Raw genomic sequence first — 20700 nt, forward strand, 5'->3', positions numbered from 1 at the left:
TTAAAGGTGAGACATTATCTGCATTCAACTTGTCAGTCAGCCTGGACCTGCTACTAATAAACATCCTGGAGGCACAGGGACTTAACACCACTTATACCCTCATAAATAGGCCAGGCTTTGAGCAGATATGGAGAGTGCGGGAGCTGGGGAGGTGGGGGGCAGACTTTATTTCCCAGGGGATCCCTCCTCCCATCTCTAGCCACAACATTTATATGAGGAAGAATTCATCACTGCTGGCAGTGCAGGTTGTCTTTGAGTGTCTGTAGTACCCCCCCTCTAGCACTGACACACTGACACCTGGCTCTGACTGTGACAGAGAGGGCAAAGGAGGGACGACCTCCACCTTCATAAGCTGCATGCTACGGATGTGTGTCTTTGTTTCACACAGAAGAGATGGGTGCATGAGAAGACTTCTCAGGTAAATTTCAGAAAATGTGAGAATTGTGAGACAAAAGTCAAGTTTTTGAGGGAGTTTACAGGCTATATATTCAAAGCACAGGCTATGAATGAATGGATGACTCCATAAGTAGATAAGAGATACGTTATGTGACTTTTTTAAATTGGCATTTTCTGTCAAACAATAATGTTTGAAGAACTTGTCTATAGAGCTTGAAACAGCCGACTGCTCATACAATGAACTCATGTAGTTTGAGCCTGATTAATAACGTACTTTATGTTGCACCACGTCAAATCACTCTTTACATCTCTCACCTGTCATTCTGTATTTAAGTATAGATTTGGGAGAAAAATGAATGGTTTATTTAAGCCACAGAACTGTCAGGGGATTAGAAATGTATATTTTTCTAATGTGGTGTTCACCACTGGCCAAAAAAAACCCATTTCACTTATGTCCCCTATCTAGCCAAAAACCCATATGTGTACACATACTGGAAATACATACACATAAAGCCCCAAAAGTCATAGTGTCCAGTTTTCCAAAAGAATAAAGATAAACACAACTTGTTATTCATATGTGTCACAGTGTTCAGTGTCAGAGAACAGCAGTGACTTTCATGATAAAACAGGGAGCGAAAGCAGAGGCAGACATAAAAATAAGGTTGCCCTCGCCCTTTGCAGCATGTTCCTGTCCTCCTGCTAAATTGTCTGCTCTCATAAACCACTGCCGGAGTTTAAACAGCCACAGTCCTGTGAAAAAATAATTCTCACTCTCTTATTTTTCAGCTCTTGTTTTTGTCATTTAGAGTTGAAATGTATGCTGTTAGGGTGCACAGAAAATGAGCTTATTAAAAGGTTGTGTATATGACTTTCAAACTAGTTGTCGCTACAGAGCGACAGACCAAAAATGAGCGAGTGGTCCACTAGCCTCCATTGACAAAAACACTAATTTTACAGTCTTGGATTCACACTACATTCAAACAGAAACAAAAAAAAAAAACAAAACAAAAAAAACAAATACAGTAGTTTTGTTAGTCTTTCCACTGTTCCAACAATGACCAACTCTGGTTTGGTGGAAATAAATCGTGATCTTAATGAGAAAACAGCCACGAAATGGGCTGCAGTGGCTCTAAAGTTAGCTAAACCTTAAGGCCAAACTGCAGTCAAAGTAAGTTTTACCTTTCATATCATCATAACATTATAACTTTATTCAAAGTGGACTGAAACAAAACCAAACTCAACAAAACTGTCTTTGTTAATCTTTCCACTGCTCCAACAATCACCAACTCTGGTTTGTTTTAACCAGAAAATTGCGAGGAAGTTTGAAAAATAAATGATTCATCAGTTTAAGAAGTTTAGATCAGTATGTCAAGCATAGAAGTTAACGTGTCTCGTCTATCAGAAAAGTTTTGGATGTCTCAAACCTTTCTCCAACTGCATAAACATTAAACAAAGCATATATTCTCTTTTTTAGCAAGTATGGCCGACCCTGAGGCAAAGAGGAAGTGTAAGGTACATTTGAATTTATTAATCATATTGTTAAAGTTCATCACTTGTGTTTAAATCGTGGTGGTATGTCAAAATATATGAAAGATTTATAGCTTTTTGCTCCAGATAATAAAAACCTGTCCATCCAGGGATCTGACTGCCACCTGAAAGGAAATAGGGAAAGGATTCAGGAGATACTGTTTTCAATTATTCTAAGTGTTGATTTTCTAATGATACAATTAGTTTATGATTAGGATTGGGTATAGTTTTTGTTGTTGTTGATACTTCTGCTAAAACAATGCTTTTAATATGATTTTGGTGCCTGAACTGACACTTAGAAAAGGACAATAAACAGTCAACCAACTTAAAGATCAGCTTTTTTTGCTATGGTACATTTGAAATTGACATTGTGCATTATATTACCAGTTTAAAGTATACTTAAATCTAAATAATAATAATAAATATATATTTGAATAAATACACTTAAAAATTTATATAACAAATGAATTATTTAAAACTTAACCCAAAAACAATAGTTTAAAGCAGCAGTAGGTACTTTTTATAAAAATGACTTTTTGTCATGTTTGCTAAATCTTGTTTTGGGTTGAACGCTTGAAGTTGATTGATTGTTGAGTCTCATTCTGAGGCCATCACACACTTCGGGGCACTGGGAATGAGACTCAATCATCTTTTCTCTGAGTTTACCAAGTGCAACTATATCAACAGACAGTTCTGGTACCAAACCAAGGCACCGACATCTGCGCTGTGATATGCTAGATACCGGTCACATAGGAACTGGTGCCATATTGGCACCATGTTTTGGTACAAAACCCTGGTTATAATGCATCCTATTGATCATGAAGAATACTAAACACAGCAGACTTTGACTTTGTGAGCTGTTTTCTGGAGATTTTATTAAAATAATACAAATATATATACAGTGTGTTATAATACATCACTTTATTAATTGATATGAGTTAGCTATTCATGAAAATTAATGAATATTTTTATTTCTTTCATTTTTACTATTAGGTGGTTTCTCATGTCGTAGATTTTTTGATATATGTGGATATGAAGTGTATTTAGAGTCCACTATTACTACATAACTGGGTTCTGAATGTGCTGAATAACTTACATTGATTACTTCAGGTAGTTATATTTTAATTTAAATGTTTTCTTGTGTTCTTTAACTTATGCTTCAAAAAGTATTAAGTTTATACATGGACAGGCAAATATATTTTATAAGACATCTTGCTGCCCATATACGAATATAGGTTTGCAATTATCAATCAATTATATTGGCAACTTTCAGTCTCATCACTAAGAGACATTTGCAATAATTGTTGCTCTACCTCATAAGATATTCTTGATTGGGCAGTGATGCTGTTCTTTAATAGCTCTGAGCAACTGGCAGGTTAAAATTCACCCAAAACACCATGTCAGTTAGTCACCCTGCTGTCATACACTCCCACTGTCTAAAGAGGGAGAGACAGGCAGACATAATGTGTGCCGCAGTGAAACCAGCTCAACAAGATTACAGACATCTGTTTGTCCTCGTGATTAAAAAAAAGGGAAAAGATTTATGCAAATGATCCACGGCAGTGTAATTAGTGGAGGAATAACAATGAAGTAATTACTGTTACACTGGTGGTGGAGACGCTCTCTGACGAAACACACATCTTCATCTTTCTCCAGGGAGAATCAGAGAAAGGGAGGGAGCGAAGAGAAAAGATGTGGAAGAAGCACAGAGCAGGAGAGCAAACAGCAGAGAGAGAGAGAGACAGAGAATCCTAAAAACGAAGTGAAGTGAGTGTTTGTATTGGTGTGTGAATGGCTGAGGTCTCCTCTGAGAGCAGGGAGCTAATAATGTGGACAGCTTGGAGCATGCAGGTTTTGGATGAGCCCTTGGGGTCTTGAGTCGTCTCAGCCTGCTAAATGCCAGCCGAATTCCCAGGAGAGGCCCGCAGCGCTGATAAAACGATTAAACAGGAAAAAAGGGGGGGAAGCAGAGGGAGGAGAGAGAAAGACACAGCCAACCACAGACTGGCAAACATGTATCTGTCGAGAGCTGCTGATGCAGAGAGTGAAACTTAAAGAGACACCAAGAAAGAGGGCTCAGTCATACCAGCAGTTCTGGTAGCAAAGATATGTACCACAACATTACAGACTGTCACAACTGTCCATCAGCTGTAATCACAGTTTCTGAGCAGTCAGCTGATCAGACAGGTTGGAAACAAACTTCCAGGTAGGTCAAAGTTATTTGGAAGAAATAAATACACAGTTTAAATATCATTTCACCATTTTACATATTGTCTGATAAATAATGATTTGAAAAGTTTATGCTGTATGGAAGAAGACTTGAAACTAGAGATTGAGACTATAAACTCATTAGGAAACTGTTTACTGAGCTAATAATTCACATGAGAAGTCGGCTCATAGAATGCAGGTTTTAAGAGACTTCCTGTTGACTTGACTTCACAGACCTGAAAGCTCAGCTACTGTCAATGGTCGGCCCCTGCACACTGTTCTGGCTATTGGAAACTGTCAATAAAGTTTGTTTGGTAGCAACTGCTAACAAGGCAGAAACGTGCCGCCTTGATCATTGGCGTATTCTCTCATTTATATCAGTCGTGACAGGAGGAGGAGGAGGAGGAGGAGGAGGAGGAGGAGGAGGAAACACTGAAGAACGAACAGCTCCCGTTGCATTTTCTTTGGCAGGTGACCATGGTATAAGCAGGATTGATGGCAACTGTTCGACTTGCAGCTTTCATTCATTCCTGATAAAGGACACCTCGTCAGGCATTATCCTTTATTTACTCAACCTGTGGAGTTTAGGAGATTTTAAAAGTCCCGCCCCTTTTTGCTCTGTGATCCAATAACAGTTGAGCCAGCTGCGGTCAGAAACTCGGTCAACTTCCTCTTTTCCTGTACTTAGACAGGCTATGTGCTAGGCTAATCCAGAAAGTGTGGTTGAAAAGAAAACTACATTTTGATGGTTAAAAGATAAAAACAACATATATAGTCAAATCTTAAGTCAGCTCATGTTAGCAAAACTCTGACTAACTAGCTAGCTAATCTATAATCTCTGATAGCTAATGTTAGCAAAATGCTAGACAACCAGCTATAACGATAACAACCTTCCGATTAGTGGACGACCCGCTCTTCCTCTGATGACTGTGATATAGTCAAAAGTTCATAAACCACTGGTTCCCCCACCTGGGAGCCCCAACCCTGACTAGGGGTCATCAGAGCTATGCAGGGGGGGTCGCAAGGCTTTCTTAACTTAAATGGGTGTAAGAAAACTATGAAAAAAAGTTTATATCTTATATAATATCTTATCTAATATCTTTTCTTAAAGTTGAGTTGTACACAGTTAAAACAACAAACAAACAACAAGAGCTAACAGAAAACTGATGAGAAAATACTGAATTTGTCAAAAACAAAAAAGCCTATTAAGTATATATGATTGTTTTAAAATAAGAAATAACAAAAATTCATCTCTGATCAATATTCACAGGAAATAATATGCACAAAATTCATCCAAATCTCTGGTTTTACACAAACTTCCTGCAGTTACTGTGTTCACTGTTTTGGGTTCATTGTCCGTGGTTCCATACTGCTATTCTTCTGCATTGAATATAATATGAAACATCCATAAAATATGTCACTTAGTCAGTTTACTCAGTGATAGAAAAGAGCTCCCTTAAGGAGAAAGGTTGGGAACCACTGTAACGGTGGCCAAAAGAACAAAAATAAGACCCAAGTTGTAAACTCAAACCCAAGTTATCCTGAGTTTATATTTAATTGGTGGAAATGTGCCTGAGAGCAGCCAAAGTGTGACTACAGTACAAGGATGTGGGCTGTAAGCACAAAAACAGACTATTTGCTGTTGTGGGAAGTGAACCTAAAACAATAAAGCAATCAGTAGTCTGGCCAAGCCTTGGGTAAAGACATGACATAGTGGGGGATATATAAAACAGTGTCCACACTATGACGTCTGTCTGTCTCATATGAACTATTGTTGTGAGGGACTGGGAGGATCTGGTTCTTATTTTCTCTCTGGCTTGTCACTGGTAATAAAAATAATTAATTCAACAAACTCCTCGGACATGCCGTCCCACCCGAGGATATTCTATAAATCCCACTCTTATGGGCCACACGACAAAGTATCCTCCACCTTGGCCCCCCCACCCCCTGGTGGCTCGGTGGTTTGGCGCTTATGCTGTGGCTTGCTCTTTGATCCCAGGACCCGTTGTGAATCTACTACATAAACGCCTTCGTGTCAGGGACATGTTTAGAGCTGCAGCTCTCTGCGCTCAGATGTGGATGAAGTGCTGGGGCGGAAAAGTGTATGTTCACAGATAAAACCACAAGCGGTAAGAATGCGGTACGTCTCTTAGAAAGTAAAAGCCTCAGACTAGACGCCATTTATTGGCTATTGGCTTTCACTGAGGCGTAAACAACACAAAGTCCGGGGGAGAACACACAATCCTAAAAACAGCTGCGTGATGTCACATTGTTCCTGTGGTTGAATTTTCCCCTCATTATGCCATGTCACAAACATCTTGTTACTACAAATCAGCCTTTTCTATAGCACGTGCAGTTCTACATTCTGCACTATAAGATGAAAAACAATGAATACACACACATGATTCACTTTAAGAATAATGCTAAAATAATCCTAGCAACTAACAAGTGCACAGATCAGTAAGAGGAGAGCTGCCGTTAACGAACGTGACCAGTGCAGTATTTGGCCCTAGGGCTGTTCGGTCGGGTGCTGCACTAGAGTGAGCAGGGTAGGCGTTCGGACGAAGGCAGTTAGAAGCTAGGCGTGTCTCCTCGCCACCAGCTCTTAAATAGTCGTTTTAACCTAATAGGGTAATACTCATAGGCAAAAGGCTCGGACCCTTTATAACAGAGAGCTGGTCCAGTACCACCTATACGGGGGTAACTCGGGATCTAACAATATGAACAACAGAAACCAACTGGCACAATACAAAAGACATTATAAGGACGGGAAAAACCAATGAACATCTAAAAGATGAATACAAATGAAAACAATGTGAAGAGAGAAATATTCATATTCATATTCATATTAAAATAATAATAATAATAATAATAATAATAATAATAATAATAATCTCCCATTACCCTGCGGAATCCAACCCTAACCACAAAACTGAGTCCTAATCAGTGTTGAACAGTAACTCATTACAAGTTATAATATCACAGTAATATTATTACTTTCCCCAGTAACTAATAGTGTAACTAATTACTAATATATTTCAGTAAAAACATTACACTTACCACCCCAGTGAAGGTGGAAGTTATTTATTCCATGTTTTGAACAATGAGTCTCCTTGCTGGTTGTTCTGACACATTCAGAATCATTACCGCTATTTCCATTACCATTTAACAGGTCGCTGTTATGTAAATAATGAAATTATTATAATAAACATTCAACGACTAGTCAAAAAAATGGCTTGAACTAACAACTAATAGTCGACCAGGAAAACTTTTGGTCAGGGGTAGCCCTAGCTAATACATGACTGTTTTTTACTTGGCAGTGTTGATGGACCAGGGAACAGTTCAAACAGCGATGCTGTGGTATTAACCCATGATTGATGGGGTGGCATGATTGTTCAGAGGCAGATTCATCATCATCCAGCGTTCATCAGAGACTGCTTGGCAGCCCCTTAATGATTTGTGGCTCTGTCAACTTTTAGAGTCTGTCCCAGTGTGGTAGAGGAATGCCAAGCTGTGGGAAGAAACACAGATAACTTCCTAAATAACTCAAACACCTAACCTTTTGTAATAAAAGAGGAAGCTGACTGTATGTAAAGAGTCGGTTATCAGGTCCAACATACTAATTATTCCGTAAGACATAAATTATGTAATCTTTAGAATTATAAAAAGCTTAATATGATTAATTTCTCACGTCTTTTCTAATGGATCTCTCCTGTTATACTGAAAAAATTGCCCAGTCTACTCTGTCTCACAATACAAAGCACTGGAACAATTACAACAACTCGTCAGGCTAACAATGTTTTTTATTTTATTTTTTTGTCAGTATTTCATCACAAAATGTACTTCTAAGACTTTATGAGGTGAGAAATCATCTGTGTAGATTTCATATATTGGCAGTTCTTTTATGGTGAATTGAAAATGTTTTTGAAGTTGAGATGCTCCACAAGGCCCACAATTGTTATTCGGTCATCACATTTCTGAACAGAGAATGAGCTCCAACACCCATTACATGTGCAGTGAAGTAATGCGACAAAAAGCCAGTGAGTCTGGTTCCTTCCAATCATTAGGAATGATAGGCGTTACCTATCTCTCAGGTAAATTTTCCATCTTTGGGAAAATCGTGAAAATCCACATTTCTAACAGTTCAGTATGTATGACATACTGCATACTTTGTCGGTAGTATGTAGGCAGTTCTGAATACAGCCTTTTGTTTGCCCCACATTCAAAATGTAATGACTAGTCTAAAATGTATTTGCATCCATGTGTGTCCTGAAAAGCAGATAGTAGCAGTATGCTGACACTCTGAGCTGAAAACGCTCCCTCCACAGCTCCTGACTGTTTCATGTTGCCTCTGTTTGAAGTCAAGGTGGGGTCAGAGGACCAGTGGCATAAATCACTGTAGTTAGTTGATGTTGGAAACTGTGGGAGGAGGACAACCTGTGGCTGCCGGGGCAAGAGTCTGGAGAGGCGATGAAACCCAATCTGCAAAGTTTTAACCAAGGCTTGTTTTTCTAGCGCTGAGTTCGGCCATTGGTCAGCTGTGGTATCCAAACAGAACATGGCTTTAAGGAGCTCATGCTGGGTCCTGTGTTGTTTCTTTGGGTTGATTTTGTACACCCCCCCCCACTTCTCTTTTCTTTGCCCCCTGCTCCCAGGGGGATGGAGCATATTTAGAGTCCTGGACAGCCTGCTGTGTCTAGGTTCAGGATTTACTTCTAGATCCTCACCTGCAGGGTCTCTGCTTAGATTAATGCTGATGACACCAGGTCCTCTGGTTTCTAATAAAATAAACCTGCTCAGTTTTACAATGACATATCCCATATACCTCCTTGTTTACCAATGAATAACGGAGGCCTTACACATAAGGACAAGGATAAAAACTAATTTAAACTAGAGGCAACAAAGACAAAACCTCCCAACAAAGAGTCAAAGTGCTAATAGAGGCATCAGGACAGTTTATGTGCAACACTGAGACTGACCAGTACAACCTAGCTGTTTTTAGCACCTGTTGGACTTCCAAAAGCATCTCAGACCAAAACTATGGGACAGAAATAACAGAAAACTCATCAAAACTGTCTTTGTTTGTCTTTCCAGCAGTCATTAACAGTGGTTTGGTTGAATAAATCCTTAACAGAGTTATTCCATTAAAAGTTCTTGTTTTTGCCACTGACAGCTGTCTGACAACATTATGGATATATAGCTCTACAGAGATACAGAGACCTTTTATGTAACCGGAAACAGCAATAATATCGCTATCGCTCACCACCACACTCTATAGACAAAAACTGCAATTTTAATGTATAATGTTTAATGAAACTTCATACAAAGTGGACAGAAACAAAACAACACTCACTAAAATAGTCTTTTTTAGTCTTTCCACTGTTCCAACAATCACCAACTCTGGTTTGGTGGAAATAAACTGATTGAATTAAAGATGATTTAAAACAGCAGTTTTAGTTACTCTACTCAGCTGCACACGGAGCAGACCGGCTATGGAAACAAACCACAGAGAGACTGCGATAGCAACACAGGCAGAGGGAGAGTAACACCATGACTACGCTGTCTAGATAGATAGATAGATAATAGTTGTTTGCTGCTGCTGTATTGATATTTTAAATCTCATGTACATGACTTTTTGTACTAAGTAGCATATTACATGACATGGTAAAGGGTAGCTTCAATATTTTTCAACCTGGACCCTTCTATGTTTTTATGTCTAAGTGACTAATGGAGCTGGAACACTGCTGCACTGGCTGACCCCCATTACCATGAACACACACACTGTACTTTTGACTCAATCCCACATACACCGCCCTGCTGCCTCAAATACTCACTCTCGCACCAAATGTAGATTAATCCGCCGCTGAAAATAGTCCACAATAAAGGCAATATTTTCTCCTGTTTGAGTAACATTTGATAATGACCAGCTGTTTTGGGAAATTACACCTCTCTATGTTCTTACATCTCAGCCTTCACTGACAGAGTCAGAGCTCAAACTGGCAGACAGAATCTGACAAAATACTACACATCTACTATGTATGAAAACAAGATGAAAACAGAAAATCTCATTATAAAAGGACTTTTGTTTTACACTTTATGACCTGACCTTCAAATTCAAGTTTATAAATGATGTTTACAGTAAGAACCAAGCTGAGCTGTACTTATGGTAAGTGTAGTGTTACTGGCAGAGCAAGCGGTTATCATCAGACAACAGTGTTATCAGGACACATCTCTCCTACGCCTTCAGATTGGCTCATTTATTGTATTTATTTAGAAAGTGGTTTATACAAGATCAATTTCCTCTCATAAAAGATAATTAAAGGCTATGTGAAATTCATTATAAGTTATGCCTTTTGTACACACCGTAACACTTAACAGCATATTTTAATAAAAGAAGAAAAAAAAGTGGAGTCACTCAATCCCATGAATTAAACCCAACTCAACAAATAATGCTGTTGTTTTAGTAAACTTAAATTTGTGCAGTATTTTAAGTATTGGTGATGTTTGTTCAATTGGCTTATTTCATATCATAACACAAATGCACGCACTACTGTGCTATAATGCCTAGGATTTTTTAATTTTTTAATTTCAGTTTATAAATCACCATATATCTAAGTATGCATCGAAATAATTCTGATGATCCCCCAAAGTGCAAAGATTTATGTTAGTCACATAAAGTAGGCTACAACCTTATTACAGCAGTAACAATTAGATTATCCACAAGTAATTGGCTACCATTTTGATAACGGATTAATTGTAAATTATATATTTTTTAAATATGTTTGGAGAAATGCTGCATATGACTGTCATCTACTTTTTTTAAGTTCAATTAACTGAATGGAATTAGTATAATTAACCTAATTTCCCCAAGTTACCTTACTCAAATCAAATATTTTTTGCACTTAAATTGTTTGATCTAATAAACTTCAATGGTTGAAGGCAACTGGTTTCCTCAAACAGTTGAACTCACTGAACTCATTTGTTTTTTCGATATATGAGGATTTTAAACACTCATTAACTCATGATATTTATCTGTCACTCTTCACTTTAATAAACTGTATCTTATTTTGTTTCCCCGTTATATCTCACAAATATACAGGGACTGTTTAAATTGCACAACTTATCTTCACCAACTTAGTCAGAGTATCCTGTCCATGGGTTCTCCAAATATAGTGGCAGAGATTTGGCTGTCAGGGATGGTAATGTACAGCCACACCAGGATCACAGAAAAATTATTATTAACATTTATTTTCTTTAAGTCTTTTTCCACTTGTGGAATCATAATTTTTAATCCACAAGAGGGTGAAATAATTGGATTTTAAATATTTTTAGCATATAGCCTTGAACACGCTATATGGAGAACATAAAGTAAAGGAGAGATGGATAAATTCATGGCATAGAATCTAAAAAAAAGCCTTCTGAACATTTCAGCAATAGATTTATGTAAAATAAATCCGGAAATCCAATGTCTTAGCAGTTGGTTTGGCACCATTTTCTGTATGTTTAATTGTAAAATATCCAGTATACCACTGCTTTCATCTGTATATCTATAAAACATTTTATTGATAGTGACAGCTGAACGGTGACAGGAAAATGGGGAAATGACATGCAACAAAGGACCACAAGTTGGAATCAAACCCAGGCTGCTGCGCTAAGGACTATTAGCTACTACTATATTAACAATGGCTGCCAATGTCTCACTATAATAAAAACAGATATTCATGTAAATCTACATTTCACACCACTGCTCTTGGTAAAATGTTGGTGTTGTTTTAATCAAGCTTAAGTTTGATTGACGTGTGAATTTAGTGAACCAATCTTGCTTCCTGGACTATCTCAATATAAAAAAACAACATCCATTTTATCTGCAAAGCACTTGGGAACTCATCTGTGCTTTTATTTCATCTCTAGTAGATGTTAGGGACTCTGCAATCTAGCTAAATCCAGCTGGCTCAGGGTGACATCATAGGCCTCCTGTATGTTTCAGAGTCCAGTTTAACATTTTAATGATCACCTTTAAAGACCCATGTGGGATTTCCTCCTGGCTTTATTTCTGACCTGCTGACCACATATGAGCCTGAGTGTATCCGCTAGGTCTTTGTTAGTAGTTCCCAGGTTGAGACTAAAAACCAGATGAGACTAAGACTCGGCCAGCAGGGCCCCTTGACTCTGAAATTAGGAGATCAAGCTTTAAAACACATGATTTCGACTCTCCTTTTGTGTGCTTCTTACTGCATTTGCTCTCCGGACTTGATTGGTAAATTTTATTTAAATGAATCTTATTTATTTATTTTATTTCACTTTTTTTTTTAACATTTCTTGGTGTTAGGTCTTATAATTAAAGCTGCATATTTGCTGAGGCTTTGTAGCTGAACTACATCCTGACAGTAGTAAATGAGACAAATAATCTGTGAAAAAATAAGGTTCCTCTGGCTCCTCCTAGTGTTCCTAAGGCTATTTGCAAGAATCCATTACCTACTGCAGCTTTAAGACATATACAAATAGTCTGTTTGGAACGATAATTTGTGTCTGATATGTTTTTTCCACAAAATGAAAGCTTAATTTCCACATAAAAACCCTTAAAAGTCATCTATTCCTTCTACCTCATTAAAACTTTCAGAATCTCTGAATATGCAAATGTCATTTCCTGCTGAATACAAGATGTCTCCTACTTCACTGTAAAGTCCATTCTCAGTGGATGTGCACTGGTGGCTTCAAGTTTCTACATCATACTGTACAAGTTGCATACTGGACCAGGATTGACCTCTAAACTATTTGTGATGTCAGGAATCACACTCGTAGGCCCGCCCCTTAAAATCAGATTTTCAATGAGCACAGAGAAACTTTCCACAGCAGATGAATGTGAAAACATCCTTCTACTGTCAAACTCTGCACAGACAGCATTCAAACATCACACTGTAGGAACAAGAAGAAACACTGATTTCTGACTGGAGGGGAGCTTTAAGATTTTAAGATGATATTAAAGAAACAACAAACTGAAACATCAACAAATAAGCAACCTCACTGTAAAAACGTTTCAGAATCTCTGTCACAGCTAATGAGGTCAATCTCTCTACATGCTGGCCCTGCACTACGAAGTTCACTGTTCTTGCTGAATGTCTCTGCAGTGTAATGTTATGCGAGGTGCATGTCGTCCATTGTAGTTGAGCAGACCTCCAGCGTGCAGTGGTGACACATGGCAGTGAGCGTTTAAAGCTCGATGATTGGACAAAGGCTCTTTAAGAAGAGCAGACAGGCTCACAGAGGAACCCAGCAGAGAGATGATCTGACAGTCAGACGGCCCGCTGTCAGCGCGCTGCCCAAGCTGTCTGGAGAGAAACCTCAATACAACAGGCGAGACCACCCAGCTGCAGGGTACCCCCTCCAACAGCACAGGACTGTTAAACCACATCAAACACAGCAAGCTGCTATCTGCAAAGATTTCTGGTTAGTGTGATTGCACACACCTTTTTATTCTCCTACTCTGTTTTTGCTCACATGTATCGCAAACAATTATTGTCATTAATATGCTTTTCCTATATTGAGTTTCTTGTGTTTTAATAAAATTTGCACTTTTGAAAGGCCCTTTTGATACACATCTTCTCCCACAGTTTGCTAACAAAACTGTTCACATGTGCAATCGGGATTCTTCTTCTTTTTAGTGAGTCACATCAGATCAGCTCCCAGACTGCACTTTTAGTACTACTTCTGGCTTTTATAATTTAGCCAAGTTCAGCAATATTTCCACCTACAATTATAGCACATATATCACCTAAATTATTCAATATAATTATATGAAATCTTATCATTTACATTTACATTATATTGGAGTCTTTATGTTATTACCAAAGTAAAATGTTTCTGCATTGTATTTAACAAGTATGTTATAGGGCTATTACATTATTTTCTTGTATTAATTTATAAGAAAATTAAAAAAAGAAAGAAATTAAAAATAAACTGGAGTCCGCTCTTACCGCTCATTTAAAGGAGCCGACACGTTCACAAAGACACATCACTAGTACCTGGGTGCTATGACTTTTCTTATTAATTGTTATACTCTTTGACTTGCGCAATAAAGTCTGTGGAGGCCCACTCAGTCCTATTGTGTGATAACCTGCAACTGTGCACAACCTCATTCTGATGACCTGCAGCCTGTTGCACCAGCTGTGAGTAAATGCAAACTTAGCCTGGTTATAATGTAAATTATCAGTTGTGATTTATGCATTACTAAAACAAAAGCAGTTGCATCGCGGAGAAAAACTAACAACAACTAAATAGTTACACATCCCCTTGGCTAGTGTAAATTATAAAAATGTCATAGAATTATACTTAATGGTAAAACAGCAGTTTTCTTCCACACAGCAGTATTGGTTGCATCCTCATCCATTCATCTGTCGCAACACATTCATCCTGTAGATACATAATTTATTGATATGATATGTCAACATCAATCTAGCTTAATACGATATGCTACAATGCCAAGTGGCTCATGCTAGTCATAAAGCTAATGCGCACAGTAACCATCACCATGGAACTTGTTGTTTGGCCACTTGCTTTTATGTTAAACTAGTTAAGTTATGGCCCAAGTGATCGTGGTGCAGCTAATGTAGTATTCAGGAGCAGATCTAGAGGCATATAGTGGCTGTGGCCATCCCAGCAGCCACTATAGGTTTGCTATCAAATTCTGTCAAATGTGCATGTTAAAAAATTTAAATTAATTCAATGATCTGTTATGGCCACATTTTAGACTAAGTATACATTTTGGAAGAATGCCACAATAATGTTTTTGAGTTCAAATATCTTCATTTGGGGACTTTTCCAAGCAAATATTAAAATATATGTTTGTGATTAGATCAGCAGATATTTCTGCCACTCCTTAAAGACTCCATGCCACCTTCTGGACCCCACATCAATTTCTATAGATCTGCCCCTGCTGATGATATGTACAGTTTATTAGCTACATACCATAATAATGCATATTTGTTTCAAAGCTCACATTCACATCCAATGACTCTATAACTAATCCTACACATGACGGTCAATTATGTTTCATGCAGTCATTAAAAAAAAACCTCCAATCAGCATCCCAGAACTAAATGGTTAGATCATTACAATTCAGATTTTATGAATTACAAAATGAATATCTGTCATCAAATGTATATGTCCAATTAAAATAAAAGGTATAAATTAACTGCCTTTATTTTTCTACAGTCATTATGAAGAATGGAGACTATAGCACCAATAGCACTAATAGAGATCCTCCAGAGTGTAAGGAAAATACTCGCTGTGTTTCGGAAGACCTAGGAAGCCTTCATAGAGCCATTATCTCGACTCACATGTGATGGATGATACTCAATTGCTGTTTTACCTCCATCTGGGCTGAAATATATTTGACATTTATTCATTTTTTAATACTCATTATTTTGTGTATGTGCAAAGAACCATATCAAATACAGGCTCTACGTGTATGTTCACCAATAAAAAAAATCATCATGAAATTAAATAATAAGAAATTAACATAATATCCTAAATAATGCCAATTTTACCCATTATTTTAGTGTAGTGTTTTTTAATCCTAAAATCCTCATTTCAATAATGTAATGTTGCATAGCAAGTCTGTCTCTTGTTTCAACTGTTTATTGCTGAAACTGGAAGCATTAAGACTGGTACAGACCCTGGTTGGTTGGTTACCACTGATTCATACATGTTGGTAATTAAGATTCATTAACTGCATTTTACAACATAATAATATATAAAATAAAACGTTTTACATCATTACAAAAGAATTTGAGACTTTTTAATCTTTAGTCAGAATTTTCTAAAAGGGGGTAAGGGGTGTGCTGGGGAACCAGGACTCATGACTTTCTGGCCCACACTGTGTGTATAATAATATAGGTCTATATTCTGCTAGTGAAAACGTTTTATGTGCACTATACCACAGCTTTCAGGGTGTTGTGGGGGGATATATTTTCTGATCTGAAGTTAATGATATTGGAGCTTCAGGGGTGATGGCAAGCATAAAATGATCCTTAGTTGGGTTAGCATTAGTGATGTGTCACCCTAGTGCACAAATCAAACATGAATTGTATGTTTACACATAATCCAAAAATAGAACTGCATGGCAGAAATAGCATATTGCAGTCCATCCAGGAAGTCCCTCCAATTAACACAGTCAACCAATGGGTCGTGACATATGAAGAGGTGCTGAGCTCCCCCTGGCTCCCCTGTAGTTGGCACCTTGGGTAAACCCTGGGAGATTTCATGATGTCATATAGAAATCTTTTTCTTTAATGTATTTTTTCTATCATCTTTTTAAAATCATTATCATTAAAATGTATCTAAATTAAGGGCCTGGGTGTCCAGGCATTTTTTGCCACACCTGTGCGCCCCAACTGGAACACTGTAGGGACATCGTTTAACTCGAAACACTAATAAATTGAGACTAAATTAACAAAGGCAGGGCTATAACGACAGAGACGGCTTCAACGTGCTTTGTTTTTTGGCTTTTTTAATAATCGGCTGCTAACATTGTCCCTCCACCACCAGCGAACACATTCCGCCGTGAATGGCCCAGTGAGCCCCAGCAGCAGGTGTAAGAAGGAGCACGGTCTCACCGCTGGTAGTCGGCCCTGCAGTACAGTGAGGAGTCTCTGCAGTAGCAGGTGGCGGTGAGCGGCTGCTGGCACGCGGCGCACTGCAGGCACTCCTCGTGCCAGGACGCGTCGTTGACCCGCATCAGGAAGCGGTCTGAGATGATCCGCGTGCAGCCCTCGCACACGGCCTGCTGGGGGGAGTCAGCACCTGAGAGTGAGACAGAGAGGGGGGGGGAGAACGGCGTCAGACACACTGTAAAGTGACCGGTTGCTGAGAGGAGGACAGACATTCAAAGCGTGACAGACGGAAGTAACCGTTGGTCTTATGTGCACGTGCGATATAGGCTACAGCACGAGGTCAGACACTGTTTTCTGAGGGTCCGTTTGAAAGGTAAAACTTCTACTACTAACCAAACTGAGTGTGAACCCTGGCTTCAGAGGTCCTGGATTCCAGTCTGATTTGTGGCACTTAGCTCGCTCTCCTCCCCTCTCCCCTCTCTCACCCCCTTCCCTGTCCTGTCCAATTAAACCTAAGGATAGGCCTATATTTATATTTATATAGAAATATACTACTGAGCCCCTAAAATCTAACATGATTAGATGAACCATTCATTCATAAAAAATACTGACTCTTACAATGACTGTCCTTTGTTACTAGGATTTAGTACGTGGTTATTTATTGGACCTAAAACAATACATTTATTGAATACATTTATAAAAAACATTTATTGGACATAAAACAACCGATTGGTTGTTTTATCTGCTATTAATAAATGGAATGTGTTCTTAATAAGTAATAAATAGGCTATAAATAATGCTGGCCATTCAAATGAAAGCAAAAGCCATAACTGTCATGCATTTAGCATTTGGTATAACGTCATTATATAGATATTATATTACAGCTTATACATTTATCTCCGGATTTGATTTGTTTCTCTTTTTGATATTTTTTGTTTCTCCTTTATTTGCTTGTTTGTATATTGACTTATATGTTTGTTTAAACCGCATTGGTATTCATTAGTTGTATCATAGTATTTATAAATTAATTGAATTAGTACAAAACTATACAAGATTCAGTTTCACCAGGGACGAGGAATGGGGACTGGTCTATTTCTTGGGTATGAGAACTCAGTGCTCACACTGAGCTCTGAGGATCAGGCTATCGAGAATAACATGGAGAGTCCCAATTTGTGAAAAGGGCTGTTTTTAAAATGTCCGTTCTTTAACGGTGTAAGCTCAACAAACTGAGGCCGGCATTTCAGACACAGGTCTGCAGACACCAACAAATAAAACTTAACTGTGGCTGTGAGTATTTTACATTTTTTTTTGTGTTTCACAGAGAGAAAACAAAACTCATACAAAGCCCCAACAGAGGCTTTCACCTCGAATTTCCCCTTGACTGTGTCATACAGTAAATAAAAGGAACAATACAGAACCTGATATTTACCCATCCGCTTTATATTTCCCCCTCATTTCTTTCTTGCCCTCCTTTATAATATAATGAGGAGCAACATCACAAATGTGCACCAATGTGGCCTTTATGTGGCCAGTCTCACTGTATATCAGTCACTATGGCGACATCAAACATCAGTTATTATATTTCACTATAAGCACTCATTTACACCTGAGAACACTTCCTAATTCCATTTGTAAGAATGAATTAACACGCTCAATGCAGTTTAAAGTAAAGAACTGTATGAACAGTAAAAACTGATTTTTTAAAAATTATTCTGTATTTAAACAGGCATAAATAATTGCAACAAAACAATAACTCCTACACAGTACTGTTTTTATTGAGATGGTATATGATAATAGTCCTTAATTATACTCTTTATCTTTCTTCAAATGCATTTTGCCACTTTTAACAGTGGCCTTGATTTAAAAAAAATCAAAAATCGGATACATTTAACATTAGAAAAAAAGAAAACAGTAAAACAATATACCCTAAATATAACAGTTAATTATATAATTAAAAACAATATTTGTGAACTGGGTTCTAGCAATGGTGGGTAGAAATTAATACATAAAAAAAACAAGAATTCAATGGAAAATTAGACTTAGATTTTCAAAAAAACGTTACACTTTTTCAAACCTTAAACTGAATTCTGTTCACACTGATCTCAAACCGGATTCAGCACGAGATAAACTCACCGTTAAGAACGTCCAGACAGCTCGCATCAGTCCGCAGACGGTCCTCTATCTTAATGTCGTTCAGCATCTTTAAACCGCTCTGCAGCACCGTCAGATCCCGGACCGTGTGTGCTCGCTGATCCTCTACAGTCTGCGGCAGCAGGGGATAAAACCAGTGCGTAAAATCCGCAAAGTTGAAACCAAGTTTCCAAGCAAGACCCACAGAGGAGGAAAACCATCAGCTGATGTAAATCCACAGGCGCGGAGTGAAAAGGGTCCGCGAGTCCTGAACTCGATGTGCCATCCTGAGCTCGAGACTTCCTCTCAAAGAGGGAGCAGTGGAAACAGAAACCCTCCCCCTGCCCCTCCCGCCCCAGCCCTCCACAGACCACTTTCTCCACCGCGTTGCAGTCTGGATGGATCCGCCTCCCCGAGAGGCTGCACAGTGAGTCCGCGTCCCGGAGGCTGCTGTTAGAAACCAGATATCCGCACGCACTTCAACAGCAGAGACTGAACCTGGTGGTTTTAAAGAAGCCCTTCCACACCGTTAATGCCTCCTTTAAAACGTTGTCCTCCAGCAGGGCCGTGATGACATTGAGGTCATTTTCTGCTTACAAGAGGTTTCCAGTATTTTTAGTTTCAGTCTTACTAATTTTAGGACTTTCAAAATAAAGGAATAATCTAAGGTGGCATGGAGACTTTAAGGGATGTCTGAAATATCTGCTGATTTAACCACAAACAATCACTTATTTGCTTGCTTTGAAGAGCCCCCAAATGAAGAGATTTCAACTCAGAAACGTTTTTGTGGCACATTAATAAAGCACTAATTAGAAATATCTAGAGGAGGCATTAGAAATCAATATGTTGTTAGAATACATTTTCGAATCTCCAGACATTTTTCTAAACACATTATTTTTTTAATCAATCTGTTAAACTTGAAAATGATGCCAACCCTTTAGATCTGCCCCTGTTTACAGACTCATTCCAATATTTTAGAATTTTTGACTATACGTTTAGGACATTAAAAATAAAGGAATAATCCCTTTTCCACCAGTTTATTGCTAGTGGAAGCATTTACTTGTTGGGCACTGATTTATACTTGTGTGTTGGGAATCATGATATATAATAATATAATATATAAATATATCATTTATTTAACATTTAATGGAATTTTTAAAATGGAAAATGTAAATAACTTGAAAAACACTGGAGGATGAAGATGTGCTTGTGAACTAGGACTCATGACGTTCTGGCCCACACTGTGTGTATAATAAGTGTGTATAATAATATACGTCTATATTCTGCTGGTGAAAACGTTTTATTGAAGGTAAAATTATTATTCAGGAGATTTTATGATATCATATGGAAATCATACAGCTCTTGTGGATCCTTTGAACGCATCATTCCATATCTCTGCATTTTACTGATGTTGTCTAGAATATTAAAATAAAGGCTCAGTCTGTCCATATGAGCTCAGATTCAATCTGCAGACTGATTTATCATCTGCATAAAGAGCCACAACTTTCCTCCGGACTGCTCCCACTGCGCAGATTCATATTAAATATAAGCCACTGATAAGATCACACTCTTTCTATAAAAAGGAGACGATATCCGGCAGTTTCATATTAACCGCCTCAGACTGATCAGTCCTCTGCCAGCAGGCCTGAGATCAGCTGTGTGCGGAAAGCAATAAAAAGCGACATTCATCAGCTTCTTGCGCTCTTTTGTTCGCGCTGCGCTCAGATAGAGGGAACGCAGGGAGGAGGCTTCACGGGAAATTAAATAGTGAAAGATCGGCAGGTCAGGTTCAGCTCACTGATTATTGTCCCACTTATATAAAGTTATT

The 20700-nt window shown here is 38.3% G+C and overlaps 1 protein-coding gene across 1 annotated transcript in view; it reads right to left on the reverse strand.

The window, feature by feature from the left end:
• Positions 1–19177, reverse strand: part of LOC127370360 (LIM/homeobox protein LMX-1.2-like) — a 44487-nt gene extending 25310 nt beyond the window's left edge. The window contains exons 1-2 of the mRNA XM_051412359.1: positions 18876–19177; positions 16746–16932 (exon numbers count right to left, since the gene is read on the reverse strand). Of these exons, the coding sequence (XP_051268319.1) occupies positions 16746–16932; positions 18876–18942 (254 nt within the window). The 5' untranslated portion in view covers positions 18943–19177. The remainder of the gene's footprint in view (positions 1–16745; positions 16933–18875) is intronic.
• Between the last annotated feature and the right edge of the window lie 1523 nt (positions 19178–20700).

Source organism: Dicentrarchus labrax, unplaced genomic scaffold (assembly GCF_905237075.1).
Source record: "Dicentrarchus labrax unplaced genomic scaffold, dlabrax2021, whole genome shotgun sequence".
NCBI lineage: Eukaryota > Metazoa > Chordata > Actinopteri > Moronidae > Dicentrarchus > Dicentrarchus labrax.